The 26,491-nt window shown below is 40.5% G+C and overlaps 1 protein-coding gene across 2 annotated transcripts; it reads left to right on the top strand.

Annotated features, from left to right (window-relative positions):
• Positions 1 to 974: 974 nt before the first annotated feature.
• Positions 975 to 26,171, top strand: LOC124132691 (cytochrome P450 3A8-like). Of its 2 annotated transcripts, none has more exons than XM_048387893.1 (15): positions 975 to 1,084; positions 3,479 to 3,668; positions 5,369 to 5,465; positions 5,991 to 6,049; positions 7,398 to 7,494; positions 8,973 to 9,092; positions 9,798 to 9,886; positions 11,762 to 11,904; positions 13,065 to 13,189; positions 17,312 to 17,426; positions 18,686 to 18,846; positions 20,593 to 20,681; positions 21,060 to 21,197; positions 22,509 to 22,671; positions 25,518 to 26,171. In XM_048387893.1, the coding sequence occupies exons 2-15, from the start codon at positions 3,601 to 3,603 to the stop codon at positions 25,596 to 25,598; spliced, it is 1,545 nt and encodes a 514-aa protein (XP_048243850.1). In that variant the 5' UTR covers positions 975 to 1,084; positions 3,479 to 3,600; the 3' UTR covers positions 25,599 to 26,171. The 2 variants fall into 2 exon arrangements, with proteins under 2 accessions (XP_048243850.1, XP_048243851.1); XM_048387894.1 differs by lacking the exon at positions 975 to 1,084 and adding an exon at positions 1,196 to 1,281.
• The last annotated feature ends 320 nt before the right edge of the window (positions 26,172 to 26,491 follow it).

Below are 26,491 nucleotides of genomic sequence, written 5' to 3'. Positions count from 1 at the left end.
GTTTTCAAGAATAGTTTGTTTAGTGAAAGTTGATTTTGTATATAATCGCATCCATATGTATGATACAGAATTTCCGTGACCCTAAATATGTTTGTTAGTTTTGTTTATATTTTAAAAGATTTTGCGAACACGAAACAGCTTTTTAAGTCACAAATACAAGGGGTGGCGAACCGTCCCTGCGTGTTATGTAGGGAGGGTTTACATTTGTAATTAAATAATAAAAATATTCGGAAGACAACCATATAATGAATAGGATATATTCCATGTGACGGGGATGAGAGAAACATGATATTTCACTCGACACATGAAATATCCTCTTTATATAAAATAACTAGGGCTGGGATGATGCACCAACTGTGCGATCCGATACGTATCACGATACTTGCATGTGCTCGTATCCGTGGTGCGTAAGCCATCTTTTTCATAAACAGGATGGCCAAATACCTGGCACACTGATGATTTACAGTTGGCAGTGTCAAGTATGGCACAACAAATGAAAATATTTAAGTTTTCACCATTTACTTGAACTAATGATTAGTGTTTTGTGGAACAGTTATTAAAGCAAACATTTAGGGTCAGAATCGATATGTTTTAGGCCCCCTTAGTATGCGATACTTGGATCGAGAAGTAACAAATCGCGATCCACCGATACATCGGTGTATCGTCCTACCTCTACAAATAACACACTCGAATCTCGAAATAACGGACTATTTGTCCCCCGTAATCATCATATATGCATGTTGTGAGACACTAAGGACAGATACTAATCCCTCGTTGCACCTTGGTAAAAGTTTCTAGTTAACCTGCATATAGCTGACAAATCACGTAAAACGTGTATTTTGAAGTCTTTGTGTATAATTCAAGTGAGAGCGTTTTTTAATAGGTCCGTTTTTAATAAACCGCCGTGGCGTTTCTTTCACTTTAATAGCTTCATGCCCATTTATGCCCAAAGTTATCTCCCTTTGACCGTTACTAAAATACACGGAAGCTTGTTTTCCGAGGTGAAATTAACTAGGTCGACGCTCGATAACCGTAGACCGATTGGATTACATGGTTGTCATCGAACCCTTCCGTGTAATTGGAGGTAAGAGGTTGAAGACAGGTGCACAGATTCCAGATGTTTCTTGATTAGCAGCTGATAATTGATTAGTGAAGGCAGAGACCCGTGTCGGTACATCATGGTATGTGCCGTGTAGAGCATAGGCGTTTGCCTCGGTAACTTATGAAACGGGTCATGTTATTGCAGCATACACGAGTTGAATGGGGACGCAGTGACTACAGGTAAGACACTGTCGTTGGATGTAGACCAAAGTTTAGTTTAATAGCCACACATTTGCATCTGGACGCTGGACGTCGAACCAAGAAGTCGAACTGTCAAAATATCATCAGATAGGCTATACATGGAGACCCGTAAAGAATCGGGTAGAAAATAGGTCTTCAGCAACCCATGCTTGTAGTAAAAGGTGCTTCTCGGAGCCGACTAACGGGATCGGGTGGTCGGGCTCGCTGACTTTGTTAATTGATGCATGTCATCGTATCCAAGTTGCGTAGATCGTTGCTCATGATGTCAATCACTGGATTGTCTGGTCCATGCGTGATTATTCACAGACCAGCGTCATATAGCTGGAATCTTCCTGAGTGTGGCGTTAAACAAAAAACAAACAAACAAACACTCTATCTAAAGCAGTGGGGGATATCTCCCTATTCTAGGATCTCTACAGGCCTCTTTAAAAAGTCTTTGCTTTTAGTGCTAACCTTGAAAAGCCTTGAAAAGCCTTGAAAATTACCAACATAGCTTGAAAACCCCTGAATTTATACAAAACGACATATGCTTGTTAATACTTGTATTGCTATATACATACTTGTGTTATAAAGCAAGCATAAATATGTACCAAGAATGTTTTTAAAGTGAGATTTATCACAGCTATTAATTTGTGTGCCAAAGACCAAAGTGAATTCATGACAAACTTTATGGTATTTTTTGTAATTTTTTGTTAGAAAGATTAACTTCAAATTATCCCAGTGCAGATTTAAGAATTTTCTTTCTTTGCATATCAACACTCAATAATCAGTAAAACAAGAAATATTATTAAGTGAGTTTAGTAATTGGGACAAAAGTCTCAAGTGATGCAGGTATAAGACGTTTACACCGAAATGTTGCTGACAAATCTAGAAACACATACCAGACAAATCTTGGATTTACACATAATCTTAGATTCCTGGCATGACCAGGGTACTCAAACTCAGCTCAAACAGGGAATTGCAGCATCTTAGATGACGTGGCCACCTGTGCTGACAAAAGAAAATATGAATGGTGTGGCATCAGCATGTGAAAATATTGGTAATTAAACTTCCACATCCGGTACATCTGTGATGTTCGATTTCATCTTACATGTTTCTGTGTATAGTAACAGTTGACCTCATGTACACCTCCATAATCGTAACTCAAAACAGTTGAGTAAATGTTGTATGATGCTGCAGTATTCTATTTTCCTCATGTATCACTGAGGTCTTGAATCAAGTGTGGGCCAGGCAGACTTTTGTCTGACATCAAAGTTGTGGATCCACTCTACTATGTCACACTATATCATCCCGGTCACCCATTATGATGACTAGACTGGAGCAGTCTCTATTTCATTATATAAGATATCTACATGATAAATCACAAAGAAGAATGAAGCTGGTTTATTTCACGATAAAACATTGTTCTTTCATGATGTCATTTCTGGAGATTGATGACATCATATATTGGACGACATTATGTTTGAGAGGGAAGTAAGTTGTACCCCATGGATGTAGCTGGGCTAAGTAGATGAACGCAGTGGCCGAACGATCGCATCCAAAAGTGGGAGAGATATGACAATTGGTATTTGGAGAAAAGGTACAGATAATCGACCTGAGGATTGTGTGAATATTTTATCAACACCCTTAAAGAGGCTGTACATAATGTTGATATCTCATTTGAGAAATAAACGACTCATGGTTGTTGTTCATCGTACAATAAAACACTGCCCCGCCCTAATGGTTTATTCTCCCTGCAGTGTTTTATTGTACAATAAACAACACCCATTCATCATTTATTTCTTAAAGAAAGAAATGTAGATAATATCTCACATTATCTTAAACAAGCAGAAAAAATGCAACCAAAAATAACAATTTACAACATTGTTAAACAATGTTATAAGTATTTTATCAAGAGGTGTGTTATGCAATCAGAACATACCAGTGATGAAAAGGGAAAATATCACAGATTTCACGACCACCACAATCTTGTCAGTCACCAGTCGTGATAAGCATGGGGTAGTTAACTCGTGGGGATCTAACTATTGTGACCCAGAAACCCACTTGGTGACACTACAGGTAAGACTACCACTATTACCCCAAGTTATATCTTTAAATATTTTGAAATTCATTTCACCTTTGCATCACTTCAGATATGTGTTATATATATATAGCCTACTTCTGTAAATCATTTCAGTGGTGGAGAAGGATTGACAGCTTGGAACTTGAAAGGTTTCCCTGTTGAAGAAGACACTGACTTTGTTGGAACAGTTCCCTTCATGCTGACCTTTGTTTGAGGAGATCGTGTCTGACTTCACCATGGGGATATGGATGGCCATCTTGTACATGCTGCTGTGTGGAGTGGTTCTAACCCTGGCATATGTTTGGTATGTTCGTGTTTCATTGATTCTTTGTTAAATGTGATATCTGTTTCCCCTAAAACGCATATTTTCTTATTCAATAAGGACTTCTTTTTATTTCTCATCAATGTCATTAATCAAGTAGCAACCCATGCTTGCCGTAAAATGTGACTGCTTGTCGTAAAAGGCGACTAACAGGATCTGACTTGGTTGATGCATGTCATCGATCCCAATTGCGTGGATCGATGCTCATGACATTAATCACTGGATTGTCTGGTCCAGATTCGATTATTTACAGACTGCCGTCATATAGCTGGAATATTGCTGAGTGCAGCGTTAAACAACAATCCAACCAACAACATCAATCAAGTGACCTTACAAGGAAATCAGAGATAATAATCTTTGAACAAATCGATCTAATACTGGTAAAAGCTTCTATACACAAAGTTTAAATATGCAAATCTTGTGAAGATGAAATGTTGTAGTTAATATATTGTAGGCAAAAGTAACAATGATCTTATAAATTTATTGACATTTGAAAAATAATAATTAAAATTATTATGTTATTTCAAATTACAAACCACTTGTTGGATAGACCAAGGTAGCCTAATGCTATTTCATATGTATGAGGGTAAAAGAAGATCACAAAGCTTTGTTTAGCAGCAGCGAGAACTAAGATCTGATTTTAATGAGATTTATGTTTATCGCTAGGAAGATGGATATTTCTTGAAAAGAGCACTCTGCAATTTTTTTCATTTTCATTTTTGTGAGTAAAATTCTTTTTGGCTGGAATGGCTTGTTTTCACTTTATAAGTATTAGCACACATATCTTTACAATATTTTGTGATTCAATTTCAAGTAGTGAGGACTATAATTATAACGACATTAAAACTTTAGTATATAAAAATATAATATTTATCAGAGGTCATTTTATATCCTTTGAGGTGATATTTCATGCCCTTTCCCCAATTAATGTTTAAAAGTGCGCAAAAATATATATGTTACCAAAAAGATTAGCTTAAATTTGTATTTAATAGGATTTATACACACTGACATCTATTTCTATTTGTTGTTTTACTATTAGACGCCCTCCTGATATAAGTTAACTAGCACTACAATACATTGTAACACCTCGTATCTGTACTGTTAGATCTTGACTCACATAGTACTAATATGTTCATTGTCTGGATGGAGTGACCAGAGTAGTTAAGATCCTAGAATAAGTTGAATTTGGAACATATATCTGTAAGTTGGTTGTTTACAACCAATTATTGCGATTATCTAATCTCATTTGGTTCCTAGCATGAGTGAGTGAGTGAGTATGGTTTTACTCCGCTTTTAGCAATATTCCAGCAATATCACAGCGGGGGACACCAGAAATGGGCTTCACACATTGTACCCATGTCGGGAATCGAACCCGGGTCTTCCTGACTGTTTCAAAGACTCCTTTCTTACCCTTGTGTTTAACCACCTCCGTGGTCCAGCAGATGGAGCGTCTGCCCAGAGGTGAGGGGAAGGTCAGTGGTTCAATCGGTGGTCATACCAAGCGACATAAAAAATGGTATTGTTGTTACCCTGTCTGGCTCTCTACATTGAACAAGGACTGGTCAGCTCAGAGTCAGTATGCTGTGGGGTATCCATGTTAATCTCAGTCTTACTTCACTATGTAAGTAATAGTCTTGAACGAGACATTAAACCCCATCCACTCAACAACTCTTGTGTTGCAGGTACATGACTCGTAAATATGGAGTATTCAAGGAACTCGGCGTGAAAGGACCCAAACCAGCTCCTGTCTTGGGACATTTCCATATTTTGACTTCTGAGGTAAGGCTGACATTACTTTGAAAATGAGTGATAATAGTTACAATGGATCATAGAAATTTGATTTCAATTTAGGTGTATCTGTCCCAGGCATTACGTGCAGTGAGATATAGCATTGAATAAGTCCATTTATCCATCTGTCTGTCCATACCACATCAAGCTATTTGTGGTGTGTCTAGAGCAATTTAAGGATTTTTGTTTTATTTGAGTTTGTGTGTTGTTGTTTAACTCATGTCATGTAGAATAGCATTTTGAATGTCATGTAGAATAACATTTTGAATGTCATGAAGAATAGCATTTTGAATGTCATGTAGAATAACATTTTGAATGTCATGAAAAAAAAACATTTTAAATGTCATGTAGAATAACATTGTGAATCTCATGTAGAATAACATTGTGAATCTCATGTAGAATAACATTGTTAATGTCATGTAGAATAATATTGTGAATCTCATGTAGAATAACATTGTTAATGTCATGTACAATAACACTGTTAATGTCATGTAAGTAACATTTTGAATGAAACAGGGAGCAGTGGTTGCAGAGAAAAAATGGTATCGAGAATACAAGAAGGATAAAGCCTTTGGGTAAGAATAGGATCTGTTAACAATTTCTTTGAGTTCAAGTTTTATTTTTGATAAAAGAATTAATTTCCTTATTTTGATCAGTTTCAATAATATATAACAATGAAATCATATGAAATCGGGGACACAAAAAGTGGGTGTCACATTTTGTACCTCTGCAGGGAATCAAACCCTCATCTTCAGTGTGATAAGTGAACACAATACCCACTAGGCTACTCCACTATATCCATAATATCTTTCAGCATGTTCATGCTGTTGCTTCCAACTGAAATCTCCAGCCATCAAATACTTAAGAATTGACTTTGTTATGTTTCTGCATTTATGGAGTTATATGCACGAAAATTGATATACTTACTGTATAAATCTGCGTAGTTCTTTTTGTTGATTTTGGAAATATAAACAGAATAAAGCCTTGCTTGGTTAGTCAATCAAATGCCACCAAATAATTTGTAATTTATTTTTTCAATAACCCTGAAATCACCAAAATATGTTTATCTCCTAATTCAAACCCATGTTCAGTGTATCCTGTTATGGCAAGGGGACACTACTCTAACCACTGGGGCACATCCATGCCCACTCTCTTAACAAAGGCACCTAGCCAGTATGAAGGCAGAGTGAAAGTGAAAATTTAAATTCATATTCAAAAACAATTACAAGAAGTTTTTATCATAAATAGTCCATCTAGCATATATTTGTTTGATGGTGGCCCATAAATAATTGCCTCTATACCCGAAACACCAATGATTGATATAATGAGCAACGTCCATGGTAACGGTGACAAGTCAACCAAGTCCCTACAACCAGCATATGTTGCTGGTGATCTATTCTAACCAGGAATCCCTACAGAGTTCCACTGAAAGTATTAATGGCCACAATACAATGACGATGGCCATCTCCCACAAAGCAATGTATGCCCCAGGATTCCAACTCACTTTGTAAATGAGGCACATCAGCATCTGGGATTCCCAACTTACTGTCCACAGCAGGCAAATTGGGGAAAAAATAATGATTTTGTTAAAAATTGGGATATTTTAAAGTTCCTATTTTTTAAACTTCACAGGTATTTTAACATGATTTACTTTGTATTTAAACATTGCATTTTGTGCAATAATGTAAACCTAATTTTTAGAACTTTTTCCTCTTTTATATTCCTGTCATCAGTTAAACACAAAGCCACAAAATTATTTATAAACATGAAATGGAAGTTTTTATATTTGAATCTTGGATATTTGCTGCAGACTTGGGGTCGAATATGGCCTCTGATAAATCCCTGTATGGTCTGGACTTAGTATGGTCTCCAGACAGTGGACACAAGCCTTATACAATGATTACATTTTTCATCTGTATTTAGGATATTTGAAGGAGGCTACCCAATGATGTTCATCACTGACATCAATATCATGAAGGAAGTCCTCATGAAGAAGTTCCACTGCTTCGTCAACAGAAGGGTTTGACATGTTTATTCCTCTCTGGACACTTATTATAGTGAATACGGTAGTTGGGAATCTTGAGTCTCAGGAACATCTGCATATATCATGTTTGCCGTTATTACCTTAGGAGTGAAAGAAACTGTACCTCTCAGCTGATTTTATGAAATACTTGATTTTCAATTGATTGCATCTTAAATTATATTCTTTTTAAATTAACTGTACTAGTGCTTAGTCAGCACTCAAAGAATACTTCTAGATGGGTTTTTTTTTTTAATAAATATAATTATATTTAAAACTTTAAAAAAATTGTTGTTGTCTATTCACATAGTACACAACTACTAATGGGTATCTTAGACATCTTATGTTTTTTGTCAGCACAAATTGACAACATTTCAAACGTGGCCGGGTGGTTGCAGATCCATTTCTTTTCCAAGTCTCCAAATTTGTTTTTACACAAAACTACCCAGCCGTAGATAACGTTTTACAAACTTACAGGAATGAGCGATGGTTAAATAAACATAATCAAATTTAAGTTTACCGTATACCCCTTCTGCACTGCAGTTATCTTTAAAAGATTATGTAAGATAAACAAGAAAATGCAATCTCATTAAAATCAGATCTTAGTTGTCACTAGGCTAAACAAAGATCTGAGGACATCCCATTACGGGTCACGTCAGAACGACCTTTCATCTGACCAATCAAAGCGCCGCTTAGCAGATCATGAAAGTGACATTCGGAATGTGTTTTCAAATTATGCAACCTCGAAAACGTTAACACGGGGTATTCAGAACAACAGTTAAGGCCCGTACGACTGATTCTGTCCATATTATTGTCTATCTCTTGCTTCCGTGAGATAAACATTTGAACGGAGGAGGCGTTGTATGGTAAGTTGGAAGCACTGCCATACAATCTCAACCATATGCTAGACATCCTGTAATGTTCATTGGTTCAGTTTTCAGAATTTTAATCGAGAACTGTGTCAACATATTTCTCAAGCGTAGTCTGAAATGGAAGTCGCCAGGTTGAAACGAGTGCCGTTAGGCTCGATAAAGCTGCTTTCTAATTGGCTAGCATCTATTTCTTGTTAGACATCTCAGGGGTCGGTCAAAGTCCCCGAAAGGTCATTCTGACGTGACACGTAATAGGATGTCCTGAGATCTATGGTTAGCGGCAACAAGAACCTAGATCTGATTTTAATGAGATTGAAGAAAATGTGGGCTCTCATATATAGTTTTAGTCTAAGTAGGGGCTGCTTATAAAGATGACTTACAGATTCGTCAAGAAGTTGGTTAAGGGGGCTTGTTGGAGCAGAGCGGTTAATAAGGCGAATACTGAATACCAAGAGTGACTGTATTTATTATTTGTTATCAGGGAAGTTGTGAAATTTGATTTGTAGTTGAAACTCTGGTGTTGATACATTACTATATATTCACTGGCTCTGTTAGTTGTGGAGCTAATATGTTTAATCATTATTTAGTTTGTTCCTATGTCTGTAGGCGTTTGAAGGGGTGAATGACTACCCACTGAACTATGCTATGACAACAATACAAGACGATCACTGGAAACACGTCAGGAGTCTGCTGTCTCCAACGTTTAGTTCAGGAAAACTCAAAAAGGTATTCCATGGTTAAAAGTACAGCTATTCAAAAGTGATCTTTTAATTTTAGCTCACCTGACTGAAAGTCAAGAGGACAGTGAGCTAGCCGAGCGGTTAAAGCATTTGCTCGTCACACCAAAGACATGGGTTCGATTCCCCTCATGGGCACAATGTGTGAAGCCAATTTCTGGTGACCTTGCTGTGATATTGCTGGAATATTGCTAAAAGTGACATAAAACCAAACTTACTCACTCACTCACTCACTCGACCCTTGAAGATTCTGGGGTAGAATAGGTCTTCAGCAACCCATGCTTGCCGTAAAAGATGACTATGCTTGTTGTAAAAGGCGACTATCGGGATTGGGTGGTCAGGCTCGCTGACTTGGTTGATGCATGTCATCGTATCCCAATTGCGTGGATCGATGCTCATGATACTAATCATTGGATTGTTTGGTCCAGACTCAATTATTTTAAAGACCATCGTCATATAGCTGGAATATTGCTGAGTGCAGTGTTAAACAACAAACAAACAAACAAACCCATACTCACTCACTCACTCACTGTTATTTATTTTGTACCTTGAGTTTCATTATTCATATGCATATAATGAAATTTTGACTGAATGGCCAAACATAATGATCCTCCCAAAGGTATTATTAGTACTTTTACTCTGAAAAAATGGTCATGCTTTTTGTGGACCCTGATTTCTGTGTGTACTTTTACAGATGGTTGGTCTGGTTAACAAAACTTCAGATAATCTGGTGCAAAACTTCAGGGTCAAGGCTGAGTCTGGAGAGGAATTTGAAGTGAAAGAGTAAGTGAGATTTAATGTATTTACATGAATCAATACTAATCAGGGCTGATATAGCTATACAACACATGCACCAGTGCAGCCTATTATCGAAAAATGCAACCTATTATTAAGATTACATGTAGGGGCATTTAAATAAAATTCCAAGGTTGTGTCCTAAGGCTAACCCTGACTTGTCCTTACATCATCAAAATATTCTGTAGAAAGCAATCTCATTAAAATCAGATCTTAGTTCTCTTAGAGCATCGCTTACCAGATCATGAAAGTGTCAGTCGGAATGTGATTTTTAATCATGCAACCTAGTCAAGGACCAACCTGTAGGTCCCGTGACCAAATCATGGAAACAAAGGTTTGAAAGTGTTTTTGAGTTTCCTGATGTATACTGAACAATTTTGACTTGGGCTGCCCGGTTGAAAATCCCGGGCATTATTGTGTCGATATGCATATCAAATTACTCGTCCAGTCATAAGGAACCTAGAAATATATAGTTTGTTATACTTCCGACCTTAAATGGGGGAGCTATGGCCAAAAACGTTGAAAGGTCAACGCACTTTTGGCAGTCGGTGAAATTCACAAACACAGTTAACATTGTCCGATAGTCATGATTTTAGTGTCTAATAATATATTTTCTGACATGACAAATTCAACCAAGCAACTTTTAAAAGTAAAAAGGGTTACCTTGACCTTGAAAATCGAAAATGGTTGCCATGCTTCAGCAAAGTCATTGGAAACAGGATCCTTGGCCAATAACGCAGCATATTTCAGAATCCATTGTCCAGAAATGCTTACTTGCCAATACGGTATTCACAGCCAGCACTGCCTGAACATCTGAGTGATGCCAGAGCAAACTGCTCTCTAGAATCGGACACAGATTCTAGATTCAAGTGATTGTGACAGTGATTCCGACTCTGCATCTGATCGGTATGACACAGAGTAGGATGATGAACTGTGCACTAAAGTGAGGTTAGAAAAGCATTACTGGACAATGGATTCTGAAATATGCTGCGTTATTGGCCAAGGATCCTGTGACTTTGCTGAAGCATTACAATTCTTCATGCAGCCAACCATTTTCGATTTTCAAGGCCAAGGTAACCCTTTTTACTTTTAAAAGTTGCTTGGTTGAATTTGTCATGTCAGAAAACATATTATTAGACACTAAAATCATGACTATCGGACAATGTTAACTTAACTGTTTCTTATGACTGGACGAGTAATTTGATATGCATATCGACACAATTTTGAATTTTGACCCCTGTGTGACTTTTGTTGACCCTTTCCCAAAATCCTCGGGATTTTCAACCGGGCAGCCCAAGTCAAAATTGTTCAGTATACATCAGGAAACTCAAAAACACTTTCAAACCTTTGTTTCCATGATTTGGTCACGGGACCTACAGGTTGGTCTTCTAGTAACCTCGAAAACTTTAACACGGTGTATTCCAAATGATAGTTTCGGGTTTAACAACTGAATCCATACAATGTAGACCATCTATTCACCATTCCAGAATGTTCTTTTGTTCAGGTTTCAAATTTTTAGTCGAGAATTCATCAAAATATGTTTTGAAGCATAGTTGCCAATTTGAAAGCTGCCTTCTGATTGGCTTATGTCGACTTCTTGTCAGTCCTCCCATTGGCCGGTCAAAGTTCATGCAAGGTTGGTCTGATCTGATTTTAATGAGATTGAAACTTGACAAACAGATTAATCTAATGGTGAACTGGTGCCTTTCGATGATTTGCGATATACAGCCTTATTTTTTTGTTCACTGAACTGAAGGTATCCAATGGCAATGAACCAAAAGTGGGGGATAAGTAGCCAAACTCATTTCTGAATTGCACCAGAATGGGGGGGCTATGTCCTCTGATGATTCTTGTTATTGACAGGTTGACTGGTGCGTACACCATGGACACCATTTGCAGCACAGCATTCGGCATTGAGATCGACTCAAAGAATGATCCAAACAATGCTTTTGTGACGGGAGCCCAGGCATTTTTTAAACCAAAGGTCTGGCTGATTATCCTGATTTGTAAGTGTCTCAAGATGGTACTGATTTGTGTACACTGTGTATCCCAATTGCCTGGATTGATGCTCATGATGTCAGTCACTTAATTGTCTGGTCCAGATGCAATTATTTACAGACCGCCGTCATATAGCTGGAATATTGTTGAGTGCGGTGTTAAACATACAAACATATTTCTCCTTCTTGTCCCCTTTACCCATGGGGATTCTGGGTTATAGGTCCCCAGTATGCTTGTCTTACCCAAACCTTGTACGACACTTCTCATCAGGGTTTTACATGACTCAGAAATATGCTTCCACAATGCTCAAATGTATAGAATGGATGCAGAAATAAATATATATTGTGTCCCAAGGGATGCACAACAATATTCCTTGTACCAAAGTCTTAACAAGAAATATAAAGATCCTGTGATTAAAGTAATTATTAAATCTTACGGTACAGTACACTTCACCATTTCATTACTTTACAGGACCCTCATATTTCCTCAAAGGACACTCGAAAATAGTAATTGGGGGTCCTCTGGACCCCTAGTTAGTTTTCATAATATCAATTACTGGTTTGTCTGAAATAGCTAGAATATTGCTGACTGTGGCATAAGAGACAAAACATTTGGGATTCTGTGACTGAATAGGTTCCCAACACCCTATGATTTCTCCCTGAGCTGACTAACAAGGGTAAAGAGGTTATAATGTACATCGGGGCGATGGGTTAGCCCTGTGGTTAAAGCATTCACTCATCACACAGAAGACCCGGGTTCGATTCCCCACATGGTTACATTGTGTGAAGCCCATTTCTGGTGTCCCCCGCTGTGATATTGCTGGAATATTGCTAAAAGCGGCAAAAAACCACACTCACTCACTCACTCACTCACTCACTATAATGAACATCCTGCCTTATTATCTGTCATTGTGACCACCAAATGGTATCAGTCTTTGCTTATCACCAATCACATGTTTGACTGGGTGCCGTTTTACAGAGCGATCTTGCGCTAAGGTGATCGTAAGTCCCATTCCTTAACAGAGATTTACAACAGTCGTAGCACTAAGGTTGTTTTGTACAACTGCACCCAGGCTTACACTTGATAATGTACAGGCTGCCATGAGTCAGCTTGATGACTGAGGTGTAAAACAACATACACCAACTCTCTATTACATCATCTCTTTCAGTCTTCTTTCCATTCCTTGCTCCATTGTTAAAGCTGTTGAACATAAGCCTCTGGCCGAAGAGTCTCACCCATTTCTTTGTGAAGGTCACTGATGACGCCATCAAACAGCGGAGAAGCAGTACCCAGGTAATTGTGTTCACGGCGTCGAAGAGCCTCACCCGTTTCTTTGTGAAGGTCACTGATGATGCCATCAAACAGCGGAGAAGCAGTACCCAGGTAATTGTGTTCACGGCGTCGAAGAGTCTCACCCGTTTCTTTGTTAAGGTCACTGATGACGCCATCAAACAATGGAGAAGCAGTACCCAGGTTATTGTGTTCACGGCGCCGAAGAGTCTCACCCATTTCTTTGTGAAGGTCACTGATGATGCCATCAAACAGCGGAGAAGCAGTACCCAGGTAATTGTGTTCTCGGGGTCAAAGAGCCTCACCCGTTTCTTTGTGAAGGTCACTGATGATGCCATCAAACAGCAGAGAAGCAGTACCCAGGTAATTGTGTTCACGGCGTCGAAGAGCCTCACCCGTTTCTTTGTGAAGGTCACTGATGATGCCATCAAACAGCGGAGAAGCAGTACCCAGGTAATTGTGTTCACGGGGTCAAAGAGTCTCACCCGTTTCTTTGTTAAGGTCACTGATGATGCCATCAAACAATGGAGAAGCAGTACCCAGGTAATTGTGTTCACGGCGTCGAAGAGCCTCACCCGTTTCTTTGTGAAGGTCACTGATGATGCCATCAAACAGCGGAGAAGCAGTACCCAGGTAATTGTGTTCACGGCGTCGAAGAGCCTCACCCATTTCTTTGTGAAGGTCACTGATGATGCCATCAAACAGCGGAGAAGCAGTACCCAGGTAATTGTGTTCACGGGGTCGAAGAGTCTCACCCGTTTCTTTGTGAAGGTCACTGATGATGCCATCAAACAGCGGAGAAGCAGTACCCAGGTAATTGTGTTCACGGCGTCGAAGAGTCTCACCCATTTCTTTGTGAAGGTCACTGATGATGCCATCAAACAGCGGAGAAGCAGTACCCAGGTAATTGTGTTCACGGCGTCGAAGAGCCTCACCCGTTTCTTTGTGAAGGTCACTGATGATGCCATCAAACAGCGGAGAAGCAGTACCCAGGTAATTGTGTTCACGGGGTCGAAGAGTCTCACCCGTTTGTTTGTTAAGGTCACTGATGACGCCATCAAACAATGGAGAAGCAGTACCCAGGTAATTGTGTTCACGGCGTCGAAGAGCCTCACCTATTTCTTTGTGAAGGTCACTGATGATGCCATCAAACAGCGGAGAAGCAGTACCCAGGTAATTGTGTTCACGGCGTCGAAGAGCCTCACCCGTTTCTTTGTGAAGGTCACTGATGATGCCATCAAACAGCGGAGAAGCAGTACCCAGGTAATTGTGTTCACGGCGTCGAAGAGCCTCACCCATTTCTTTGTGAAGGTCACTGATGATGCCATCAAACAGCGGAGAAGCAGTACCCAGGTAATTGTGTTCACGGCGTCGAAGAGTCTCACCCATTTCTTTGTGAAGGTCACTGATGATGCCATCAAACAGCGGAGAAGCAGTACCCAGGTAATTGTGTTCACGGCGTCAAAGAGCCTCACCCGTTTCTTTGTGAAGGTCCCTGATGATGCCATCAAACAATGGAGAAGCAGTACCCAGGTAATTGTGTTCACGGCGTCGAAGAGCCTCACCCGTTTCTTTGTGAAGGTCACTGATGATGCCATCAAACAGCGGAGAAGCAGTACCCAGGTAATTGTGTTCACGGGGTCGAAGAGTCTCACCCGTTTCTTTGTTAAGGTCACTGATGACGCCATCAAACAATGGAGAAGCAGTACCCAGGTAATTGTGTTCACGGCGTCGAAGAGCCTCACCTATTTCTTTGTGAAGGTCACTGATGATGCCATCAAACAGCAGAGAAGCAGTACCCAGGTAATTGTGTTCACGGCGTCAAAGAGCCTCACCTATTTCTTTGTGAAGGTCACTGATGATGCCATCAAACAGCGGAGAAGCAGTACCCAGGTAATTGTGTTCACGGCGTCGAAGAGCCTCACCCGTTTCTTTGTGAAGGTCACTGATGATGCCATCAAACAGCGGAGAAGCAGTACCCAGGTAATTGTGTTCACGGCGTCGAAGAGCCTCACCCGTTTCTTTGTGAAGGTCACTGATGATGCCATCAAACAGCGGAGAAGCAGTACCCAGGTAATTGTGTTCACGGCGTCGAAGAGTCTCACCCATTTCTTTGTGAAGGTCACTGATGATGCCATCAAACAGCGGAGAAGCAGTACCCAGGTAATTGTGTTCACGGCGTCGAAGAGCCTCACCCGTTTCTTTGTGAAGGTCACTGATGATGCCATCAAACAGCGGAGAAGCAGTACCCAGGTAATTGTGTTCACGGGGTCGAAGAGTCTCACCCGTTTGTTTGTTAAGGTCACTGATGACGCCATCAAACAATGGAGAAGCAGTACCCAGGTAATTGTGTTCACGGCGTCGAAGAGCCTCACCTATTTCTTTGTGAAGGTCACTGATGATGCCATCAAACAGCGGAGAAGCAGTACCCAGGTAATTGTGTTCACGGCGTCGAAGAGCCTCACCCGTTTCTTTGTGAAGGTCACTGATGATGCCATCAAACAGCGGAGAAGCAGTACCCAGGTAATTGTGTTCACGGCGTCGAAGAGCCTCACCCATTTCTTTGTGAAGGTCACTGATGATGCCATCAAACAGCGGAGAAGCAGTACCCAGGTAATTGTGTTCACGGCGTCGAAGAGTCTCACCCATTTCTTTGTGAAGGTCACTGATGATGCCATCAAACAGCGGAGAAGCAGTACCCAGGTAATTGTGTTCACGGCGTCAAAGAGCCTCACCCGTTTCTTTGTGAAGGTCCCTGATGATGCCATCAAACAATGGAGAAGCAGTACCCAGGTAATTGTGTTCACGGCGTCGAAGAGCCTCACCCGTTTCTTTGTGAAGGTCACTGATGATGCCATCAAACAGCGGAGAAGCAGTACCCAGGTAATTGTGTTCACGGGGTCGAAGAGTCTCACCCGTTTCTTTGTTAAGGTCACTGATGACGCCATCAAACAATGGAGAAGCAGTACCCAGGTAATTGTGTTCACGGCGTCGAAGAGCCTCACCTATTTCTTTGTGAAGGTCACTGATGATGCCATCAAACAGCAGAGAAGCAGTACCCAGGTAATTGTGTTCACGGCGTCAAAGAGCCTCACCTATTTCTTTGTGAAGGTCACTGATGATGCCATCAAACAGCGGAGAAGCAGTACCCAGGTAATTGTGTTCACGGCGTCGAAGAGCCTCACCCGTTTCTTTGTGAAGGTCACTGATGATGCCATCAAACAGCGGAGAAGCAGTACCCAGGTAATTGTGTTCACGGCGTCGAAGAGCCTCACCCGTTTCTTTGTTAAGGTCACTGATGATGCCATCAAACAGCGGAGAAGCAGTACCCAGGTAATTGTGTTCACGGCGTCGAAGAGCCTCACCCATTTCTTTGTTAAGGTCCCTGATGATGCCATCAAACAATGGAGAAGCAGTACCCAGGTAATTGTGTTCACGGGGTCGAAGCGTTAACAACATGGAGTAAATAATTATTGTTTGCTGTAAATGAAGACAAGGGAGGTAACTACTGTTTCTAAATACTTAGGTCTTCTCCCAATTCCAATGCTCTTCTCACTACCAATGTTCTTTTTTGTAGATAATGATATATTTGTAAGATTTTGGACTGTATCATGTCTTTGAATGTCATCTAGAAGTGAAAGAGAGATTATTGATGTCAACTTCTTTCTTATGAGGAACACAACATTTCGGAGTATATGCTTACTCCTTCATCAGATGAATGAGTGCCATGAGGCAGAGATTATATGCATGTACATATAAGAACAACAAAAGTAATAAGATAACAAAGGTGGAAACTTGACAAAGGAAGCCAACAGTTCATTAGCGCTGATAGGTGATTAGCAATGGACAAATGGTATTATATTTTGCTGACACCTCCCCCTCCACCAAATACATGATGTAACATTTAATCATGAATCATCCCCTATTCATGAAAAGAACCAGCTGCAGGTACCATACATAATATATGACTAAAATCAAGGAGTTTCGATTTATATTGAATTGTGTTCAAATTTAGAAAAACAATTATTTAAAAAACTAGAACTGTGTCGTTTTTTCCATGTCATTTGATGGCCACAGATGTGTTTTTCTATGGACTTGAAACTATTTCAGCAATTTCCTTTGTAGAAAAGTAACGACTTCCTCCAGATGATGATAGATGCAGAGGTTGGTAGTGAGGAGGTAGACAAGGAGATTGATCATAGCGACAGTCTGATGACGTCGCAGACCTGGAATAGCAAGGGTGAGTGAAATTGATGGGAGATTTGACACGACAGCAACTGCACTAGTCTTACATGTGTGGCTGAACCGAGTACTTTTGTCGTGGTTTGTTATGTTAAGTTTATAAAATCTACCCTATTATGTTTAAACTAAAATTTGTTTGAATGACCCCAGAACAGGTATCTTTGAACTTGGGAACCTGAAATTTGATCAGATCAAAGTGAGTGAGTGAGTTGGGTTTAACGCCACTTTTAACAGTTTTCCAGTTATATCACAGTGTGTCAGCTTAATGTGGTAGGTAAGCCCGAAGTGATGCAGGTCTCAGACGTTTACCACTTCGGTGAAACCCACAAGCGTGGATATGGTGCTGACAAACCTAGAAATATATTCGGGGCAAACCGGGATTCGAACACACAATCATAGGTTTTGGTGTGCCCTAGGGACGCAACTCTGCATAGCGAATCGCAGCACCTTAGACGACTGGGCCACCTGTGCCCCCGATCAGATTATAACATGATGGCTAGAACTGTCATTTCTTAAGACAAAACTGCATGTTCCTTAAAGAATTTTGATACTCAGCACATAAGTTGTATGTGTTTAACATGCATGTTTTGTCCTTCATATACCTTTGTGTCTGCTACACTCTAATTACAAGACTGGTCCCCTACACAGACAACTATTATAATGTATCAAAGTTTGATTCAGTAGAAATACCATAGGATGCCTGTTGTGTAGCCATTTCTGAAACATTTTGGTGTACTTTCATCTTAGTCATCTTAGGTCGAAAGGCCACTCCACTATATACTCGTAACTAAACCCATCTTAAACATAATGTTAAACCTCATTCCAGACCACCTCCGTGGTCTAGTGGTAGAGCGTCAGCCCGGAGAGCGGAGGGTCCTGCGTTTGATCCCCGGCCGCGTCATACCAAAAGATGTTAAAAGATGGTACTTGTTGTTACCCTGTCTGGCATCGGCATTAAGGGGCTAAAACAAGGACTGGTCAGCTCGGAGTCAGTATACTGTGTCTGAGTGGGGTATTCATGTTAAACTGCGGCATGGTATCTCAGTGAGCTAGCACTATAAATCGGCTTTAGTCCGGACTAGTACAAGCAGCCACACAAACACACACACGTGCATGCACGTCGCTATATAAGTGCAATAATCTTGGACGCGACGTTAAACATCATTCCACCTCACCTCTAGTGTTCCCAACAATTCTGGTGAGCTACAGAACCTGATGACATTTTTTGTCAATTGTTTGCAATCGTTTTCATACCAGGCTTGACAACTAATGACATCCACGGCCAGGCTCTCACCTTCCTGATCGCGGGATACGACACGACAGCCACCACCATGGCTTTCCTGATCTACGAACTGGCCCTGAACCCGGACATCTGTGAACGAGCCATCCAGGAGGTGGACAGGGTGCTGGGAGACAATGTGAGTACCGGATCACAAGAACGCTCAGTGAGGATACGCAGCACAATGTTGATGAATGTGATCATGATGATTTTTTAATAATAAGCAGCCTCATGAAGCCTGTCATGATGTCTGCACAAAGATTATTAACAATAGAGATTATACTTCCACAAACTTCTTCCAAATAGACTCGGGGCATTCTTATGACATGAACAATGATAATGTCAAAGGTCAAGGTCACAAGATAGAAAAACATTTGTGATCAAACTTTTTAAAGTAATATTGATGTGTTTGCTATTAAATTTGGTATATACCTATTTAGGATGTGCCCTGCTTTAAAAGGATTTGGGTAATGATCAGTGAAAGGTCAAGGTCAGCATTTAGTATTTTTCAAACTTCGGTTACCGGTATATCATCGTCAGATTCTCAGGTATGCTTACCCATATAGGCGTTGAACTTTATCTTTGCGTGGTTCTGAACAATTCCTTCCTCATCACCATATCAATTGCATTTATGTTAAGAGGTCAGTTAAGGTCCTGGTTATACCCCTACAGGCACGTGGGGCACGGGGGGCCCAGTCGTCTAAGGCGCCGCGATTCGCTGTGCAGATTTGCGTCCTTGGGTATACCAGAAACCTATGGTTCTGGGTTCGAATCCTGGTTCACCCCAACTGTTTCTAGGTTTGTCAGCACCATACCCATGCTCGTGGGTTTCACCGACACGCCACAATATAACTGGAATACTGTTTAAAGCGGCGTTAAACCCAACTCACTCACTCACTCACTCACTCACTCACTCTACAGGCATGGAACTTTATATCTGCTTTTATCTTTACAAATCCAACCAATGAAATGTTGGTGACATGTCTATCAAAGGTCAAGGTCATCTTTGAGGTTATGGTGAAACATGGTAGTATTGTTCATTGCCAGTTATTGATGTACTTGTACTTGTACAACCCTGAGATATGGTAATTGTTGGCTTGTACCAAGTTGTCTTGATTATGGTCAAGGCAACGAGCTATGTTTTCAGGCTGGGTGTACAATGTGGTATGTTAAAACTTTGTGGAAATCAACGAAGAAGGGTCTGCTGCTGTTTAAGCAAGTTCTTGCAGACACTTCCAGTTTTTGCATCCATGTTAATATGTAATCAGTGCAATCCATTATGGAATCATGCTAAATAAGGTGGTTGCTGAACCACGTCAACAATACATGAATTTTCAGCATTTGATGATATGATCTGATCATTTGATCATTGTCAAACAGACTCTCATGAAACTGTTTCCTAAATACAAACCTACCAGTGACATACCAATGTGCAACTAAGAGAACTTATTTCTACTTTTAAGTGTCACCAATTGAATCATAAATAAAAAGAGATTTCGCAAATCATTTCCAGATTCATATCCATCTGGTCATCTTTTTTATCAAAGTTGGGTTTAACCCCGCTTTAAACAGGATTCCAGTTATATCGCGGCGTGTCAGCTTAATTTGGGAGGAAAGCCCGAAGTGATGCAGGTCTCAGACGTTTACCACTTCGGTGAAACCCACGAGCACAGGTATGGTGCTGACAAACCTAGAAACATAATCGGGGTGAACCGGGATTCGAACCCACAATCATAGGTTCCTGGCGTGCCCAAAGGGACGCAACTCTGCACAGCGAATCACGGCGCCCTAGACGACTTGGCCACCTATACCCCCTTATCAAGTGTAAGAAGATTAGTTTGTGTTATCCTTCTTTAAGAAAAGCCTTTTTTTCTTTTTTACCCAGCATGATGTTTCCTATGAGCAGTGTGCCGAGCTTCATTACCTGGATATGTGTGTCAGTGAGTCACTCCGACTCTTTCCTCCAGCAACCAGGTCAGCATTTCTGCAGAAGTTCGGGGCAGGATGTTTTTTTCATTTGTTTTATGTCTCCTCAATTTTATTTCTCCCTGTAAATGGGTCAGTGGGCCACAATTGCTTTAGTGACCTCTGTATTAAGGTCAAGGTCACAAGATATAGAGGTCCCATAAAACATGTCTCACACCACATGACACTTTTATTACACTTTGTAAAGTCCATGTAAGTGCTAAATGTGATGTAGAAGTTCAGTTCTCAGCTTGAGGAGCAAACGCTTAAACCGCTAAGCTAACCCACCAGAAACAGATTGATAAGCATCACTATAAGCTTCCAGTAAGAAAATATATTCATGTGTACATGATTGAGTAAGTCAATTTCTTAATGACTCACTTGCAGGTTCGACCGGCACTGCACTCAGGACGTTGAGGTCTGCGGGATCAAGATCCCGAGTGGGATGGACATAGCGATCCCTGTGATTGCCATCCACTATGACGAGGAGTACTGGCCAGACCCAGAGAGATTTGATCCAGAAAGGTATACATCAGCCTTCAAATTCATCTAGGACTTGGATGGTCTAGCCGTGTAAGGTGTTCAAAGTTGCGTCCCTTGGGCATGCCAGAAATCTATTATTGCGAGTTCGAATCCTGGTTTGCCCAAATTTTGTTTCTAGGTTTGTCAGCACCCTACCCATACACACGGGTTTCACCAAAGTGGTAAACATGTGAGATCTGCATCACTTCCGGCTTTCCTCCCATATTGAGCTAACATGCTGTGATATAATTGGAATACTGTTCATAGCAGTGTTAACACAAGCTCGCTCACTCACTCGAAATTCATCTCAGCCCAAGACTACTGAATTGTGTTTGGACAACTAAAAATCTAATGATGGTAGTCCACAATGACATTTGAAGGCTATAATTCTTTACTAGTTGTCCATGATTTCATTTTGCAAGCCAACATTCTTTTAATGTCTTTGGAAGCATGTGGTACTTTGACATGGCAAGGATGGCATATGATGTACATGGCCTTCTTTTTTGGGACACATTGATCACTCATGTCAAGGGTCAAGGGTCAAGGTAATCGTCTATGTCATAGCCTGAAAAAGTTTGTTTACCTCCTAACTCACAAAAGATTTACTGTAGGTCAATCTCATGAGTGACCTCCATATAAGGTCAAGGTCATTCATATTATTTTTTTGCCATTTTCACGAAAATAATTTTTTCGGCAAACAGTTTTAAAGTTTTATGCGTATTGTGATTATATTAGTTGAATACTTATGTACGACAAACATATGTAGTATTAAATGTCAAGTTCACTCTCAAGGTCATACAATAAAAAATTGTATTAGGTTCATGATAACTCAAAAAGTGTGTATTATTGTGGGATTTGGTACACATGTATATTATGCATAGGATGTAGTATTGATGTGGTAAGGTTTTGAGGGACATTCCTTGAAAATTCAATGTCGCTATGGTGGTCAATCAAAAGTTTTGTTTATATTATTTGTGTACTGAGCTCCAGCACATTTTCAAATTAAAAAAATCAGGCATGTAATTGACTGAAATTGAGGGTCAAGGTCATCAAGTGCACATAACTTGAGGAATGGGAATTTATGTTTTAAGACGTGTGTGGAAGTGTGTAAAATGTCATTAATAAGGTAGCTATGGGCAAAGACTTTGCGTGTGCCAGTATGCACTTATTTCAGAAGAAGCGTGTTTGTTTACAAACAAGAGAAAGGCCTAGTTACGTGATATGTAAATAAGCTTGTGGCAGTGGCGTAATGCTAAGTGATCACTGCGCCAGAGTGTGAGTTTGGCCTTATGTTTCCAACGTCCATGTTCCTAGATTCACCCCTGAAGCAAAAGGAAAACGCAATCCTCTTGCATATGTGCCATTTGGTGCCGGCCCTAGGAACTGTATTGGGATGAGACTGTCTCTAATGGAAGCAAAGATTGGGATTGCCAGACTTCTGCAGAACTTTAAACCAATCAGGAGTGAGAAAACTCAGGTAACAAAACATTGTATATAAATGTCTATCCTTCTTTATTTATGATCATTTGAAACATGATAACTATACCCATGTAAGTAGAAAAAATGTGGAAATAGAATATTGACGTGAGTCCCATGCGTCATTACATATGGACAAATTAATCGTTTAACTGGAAAGTTGAGGTGAAACTGGGTTTAACGTCGTGTTCAAGATTATTGCACTTATAATGCGCATTGCATTCATGTATGTGTCTGGCTGCTTGTACCCAATGCCGGTTTTGTAGTAATGGCACTCACAAATGTCCAGAAGTTTGTCATTGTCGAATGCCTCCATTCTTGAATCCATAATAATGTTGGAGTGAGTGAGTGAGTGAGTTTGGTTTTAAGCCGCTTTTAGCAATATTCAAGCAATATCACGGCGGGGGACACCAGAAATGGGCTTCACACATTGTACTCATGTCGGGATTCGAACCCGGGTCTTCAGCGTGACGAGCGAATGCTTTAACCACTAGGCTACCCGACGACCCCTAATAATGTTGGAAGGTGGAAGAAATTTGGTGTTTACAACTTGGTGTCCAATCTGTAGATGAGACACAAGTTATGTTCTAGCGACTCTTCCATCCCCAAACCTTTTTGAATGATCAAGCCTGCCATGTTCATGTAAACAAGGGCAGTAACCTCGATGCCGTCGACAGCACTCGGCTGTTTATTTTGCTTGCACTGACAATTACTACAAATCAATTTCTTTGCACATCACAATATCTAAATGATACCTCAGGAAGGTGCAGGTCATCCTGAGGAGCCTTGAACCAGTTTTATGTAACCTCTATTTAAGGTCAAGGTCACTGTGACGTTCAGTTGTTGAGTTGTCTGCTTTGTTCGAATACCTGTGGGTCCTTTTTTATATTTTTTGCATGACTGGTTAAGTGATTTTGATGTATATGTAGCAGGGCGTGGAGTCATCCCACAGATGACATCCTTACCTTGTCAGCTTGCTGATGGGGTTAACCTCTTTGGTCATGTGGACAAGGCGTCCGACCTCTGATCAGAAGGTCCGTGGTTCGAATCCCATCACGGGACTCGGAAATTTTATGGCCGCTACATTGGCGCCCAACGTGGGGCTGAGCACGTTCATATTAAATTTGAGCAAAATAAGCCTCAGTACCCTACTATGCGGCCCGGGACGTGCCTTCTGTTGACGGGGGAGTATGTAGCAGGGCGTGGAGTCATCCCACAGATGACATCCTTACCTTGTCAGCTTGCTGACGGGGTTAACCTCTTTGGTCATGTGGACAAGGCGTCCGACCTCTGATCAGAAGGTCCGTGGTTTGAATCCCATCACGGGACTCGGAAATTTTATGGCCGCTACATATACTACTCAAAACAAGTTAAGGAACACACAATTGGAAGGCTGTGGTGAATACACACCAGGTTAGCTGTAGTCATATGAATTAATCTAGTGTTCTTTACTTCTTTTGAGAAGTATATATACTTGTATGGCAGCTGATGGCCAGTTGCCTCACCAGTATCAGTATTGGACCTACTGTGCATGGGGGGCACGGGTGGCCCAGTCGTCTAAGGCGCCGTGATTCGCTGTGCAGAGTTGCGTCCCTTGGGCACGCCAGAAACCTATGATTGTGGGTTCGAATCCCGGTTCGCCTGATTATTTTTCTAGGTTTGTCAGCACCATACCCGTGCTTGTGGGTTTCACCGAAGTGGTAAACGTATGAAACCTGCATCCCTTCGAGCTTTCCTCCCACATTAAGCTGACACGCCGCGATACGACTGGGATACTGTTAAAAGCGGCGTTAAACCCAACTCTCTCACTCACTCACCTACTGTGCATGAGACACAATTGCAGAAGGTTTCACTAAAACTATATGGACCTTTGCTTTTTACATCAAATGTTTGTGCCAATGTTAAAAGTCAAGGTCATATTCAAGGTTATAATATTATAATGTCTTGTATGTAGAACAAATTTATTTAAAAGTATTCAAGTTAAACAATTTGTTCTTTGGACAAGTCTTCCTTAATAAAGAAATATGAATATATATGTGAATCATTATTGAAAAAAGTCAATGTCACAATGAAGGCCTCACAAAATTACATCTAGTACTTACTACTAAATGACTTTATCCTGCGTATCCAAACCATTGGCTAATTACGCCCGTAACCTAATCACCCCTTGTAACTGAATCACCCCCGGGTCAACACCCTGCACCGTGCCCGGGGCAATAGATCCCACGCAAGCGTCATCCCTCCTTTGTTACATCAGAGACCATGTAATAGATAATCTATTATATGGTCTCTGGTTACATCCTATAGTCCATCATTCGCGCACCATCTCTCTTCAAGTACACACGTGTTTCGCTGTATCTAATCGCATTTTGGTATACCCAACTAGCAGCTTAGTAGCCCACTAGTACCTGCACACCCTCGGCCATTTAATCCAGTCTCTTCTTCTGTTTTATTATAGGCACGGGCATCCACAGCTCGGTGGCCCGTGCCTCTCCTTGGCATATCGCGGGATAATTATATTTTTACACATGTCTTCAGCATGTTATGTGTTAGACATTAATGATGTACTTAGTTCATGATAGTAATGATTATTCTAATTTTCTTACCCAAACTACCAGGCAGGAGAAAGAAATAGACCAAAAAATAACAAATGTTATCAAAACATAACTAGGCTGAAAACAGTCACTGAAACCTTGCAAACTTAAGGTCTAAAACGGAATTATGATACCGTATCAAATACATCACCATCGAATAATATTTCTTCTGTTTCAGTTTTTGCCACCATCAGATATAGGTGTAAATACAAGAAGACTTTAGTAATTTAATTATCACTTGAATATTCAACAGGTTCCGATGACATTCAAGAAAATTGGTATCCTTGAAGCGGAAAATGGAATCTGGGTGAAGATGCTTCAGCGACATAAGTAAACTGCTAAGTGAATCTTTAAAAAGTCATTGATGCAACGCCTCCCATACTTATGTTTCATCAATGTGGGTCAGACTTTAGTTGTAGCAACTGCTTTAGTTCCAAGGGGGAATAACGCTTCACCAAAATGATCGTAGTCACTCCAGCTTGAGAACTGTGTAAGAATCTACACAGAAACGTTGCTATATGCAATAAGCCAGAGGTTGTTATCCATAAAGTTGTGTTTTCTTATTTACTCACCGACTTCTAGAATACCAATCAAACATGTACTTACGTTACCGACATCAAATTCTTTATGCACTGTTACACGCACATACACTGATATGAGACACAAATAATAACCTAAATATTATAGTCATGAGATTAACAATCTTTTCTGGAATTTATACTAAATACACATTCAATCAATTTTATCACCTCTTCTCCAGAACACACCTTTGATTTTTATTATCTCGTTAAGCTAACAGTTCATCTCATTGTGGGGGCACGGGTGGCCCAGTCATCTAAGGCGCCGCGATTCACTGTGCAGAATTGTGTGCCTTGGGCATACCAGAAACCTATGATTGTGGGTTCGAATCCCGGTTCGCCCTGATTATGTTTCTAGGTTTGTCAGCACCATACCCATGCTCGTGGGTTTCGTGGTAAACGTCTGAGACCTGCATCACTCTGGGCTTTCCTCCCACATTAAGCTGACACGCCATGATATAATTCACTGACAGGAAATGACTTTATCTAGTAACGTTTTATATTAAGAATTACAGTTTCGTAGATATTTCAACTATGAGAGACAGCATCTGAAGCAAACAATGAACCCCTAAAAGATTAGTGTGTATGACACACAAGAACATACAGCAAACTACGGTTATAACAAACACGCTTAATATAACGAACTGAC

Source organism: Haliotis rufescens, unplaced genomic scaffold, assembly GCF_023055435.1.
Source record: "Haliotis rufescens isolate VD_foot unplaced genomic scaffold, xgHalRufe1.0.p SCAF_7, whole genome shotgun sequence".
In the NCBI taxonomy this organism is placed as follows: Eukaryota; Metazoa; Mollusca; class Gastropoda; order Lepetellida; family Haliotidae; genus Haliotis; species Haliotis rufescens.
The sequence above is the reverse complement of the archived record's forward strand: the minus strand, read 5'-3'. Positions and strand labels throughout refer to the sequence as shown.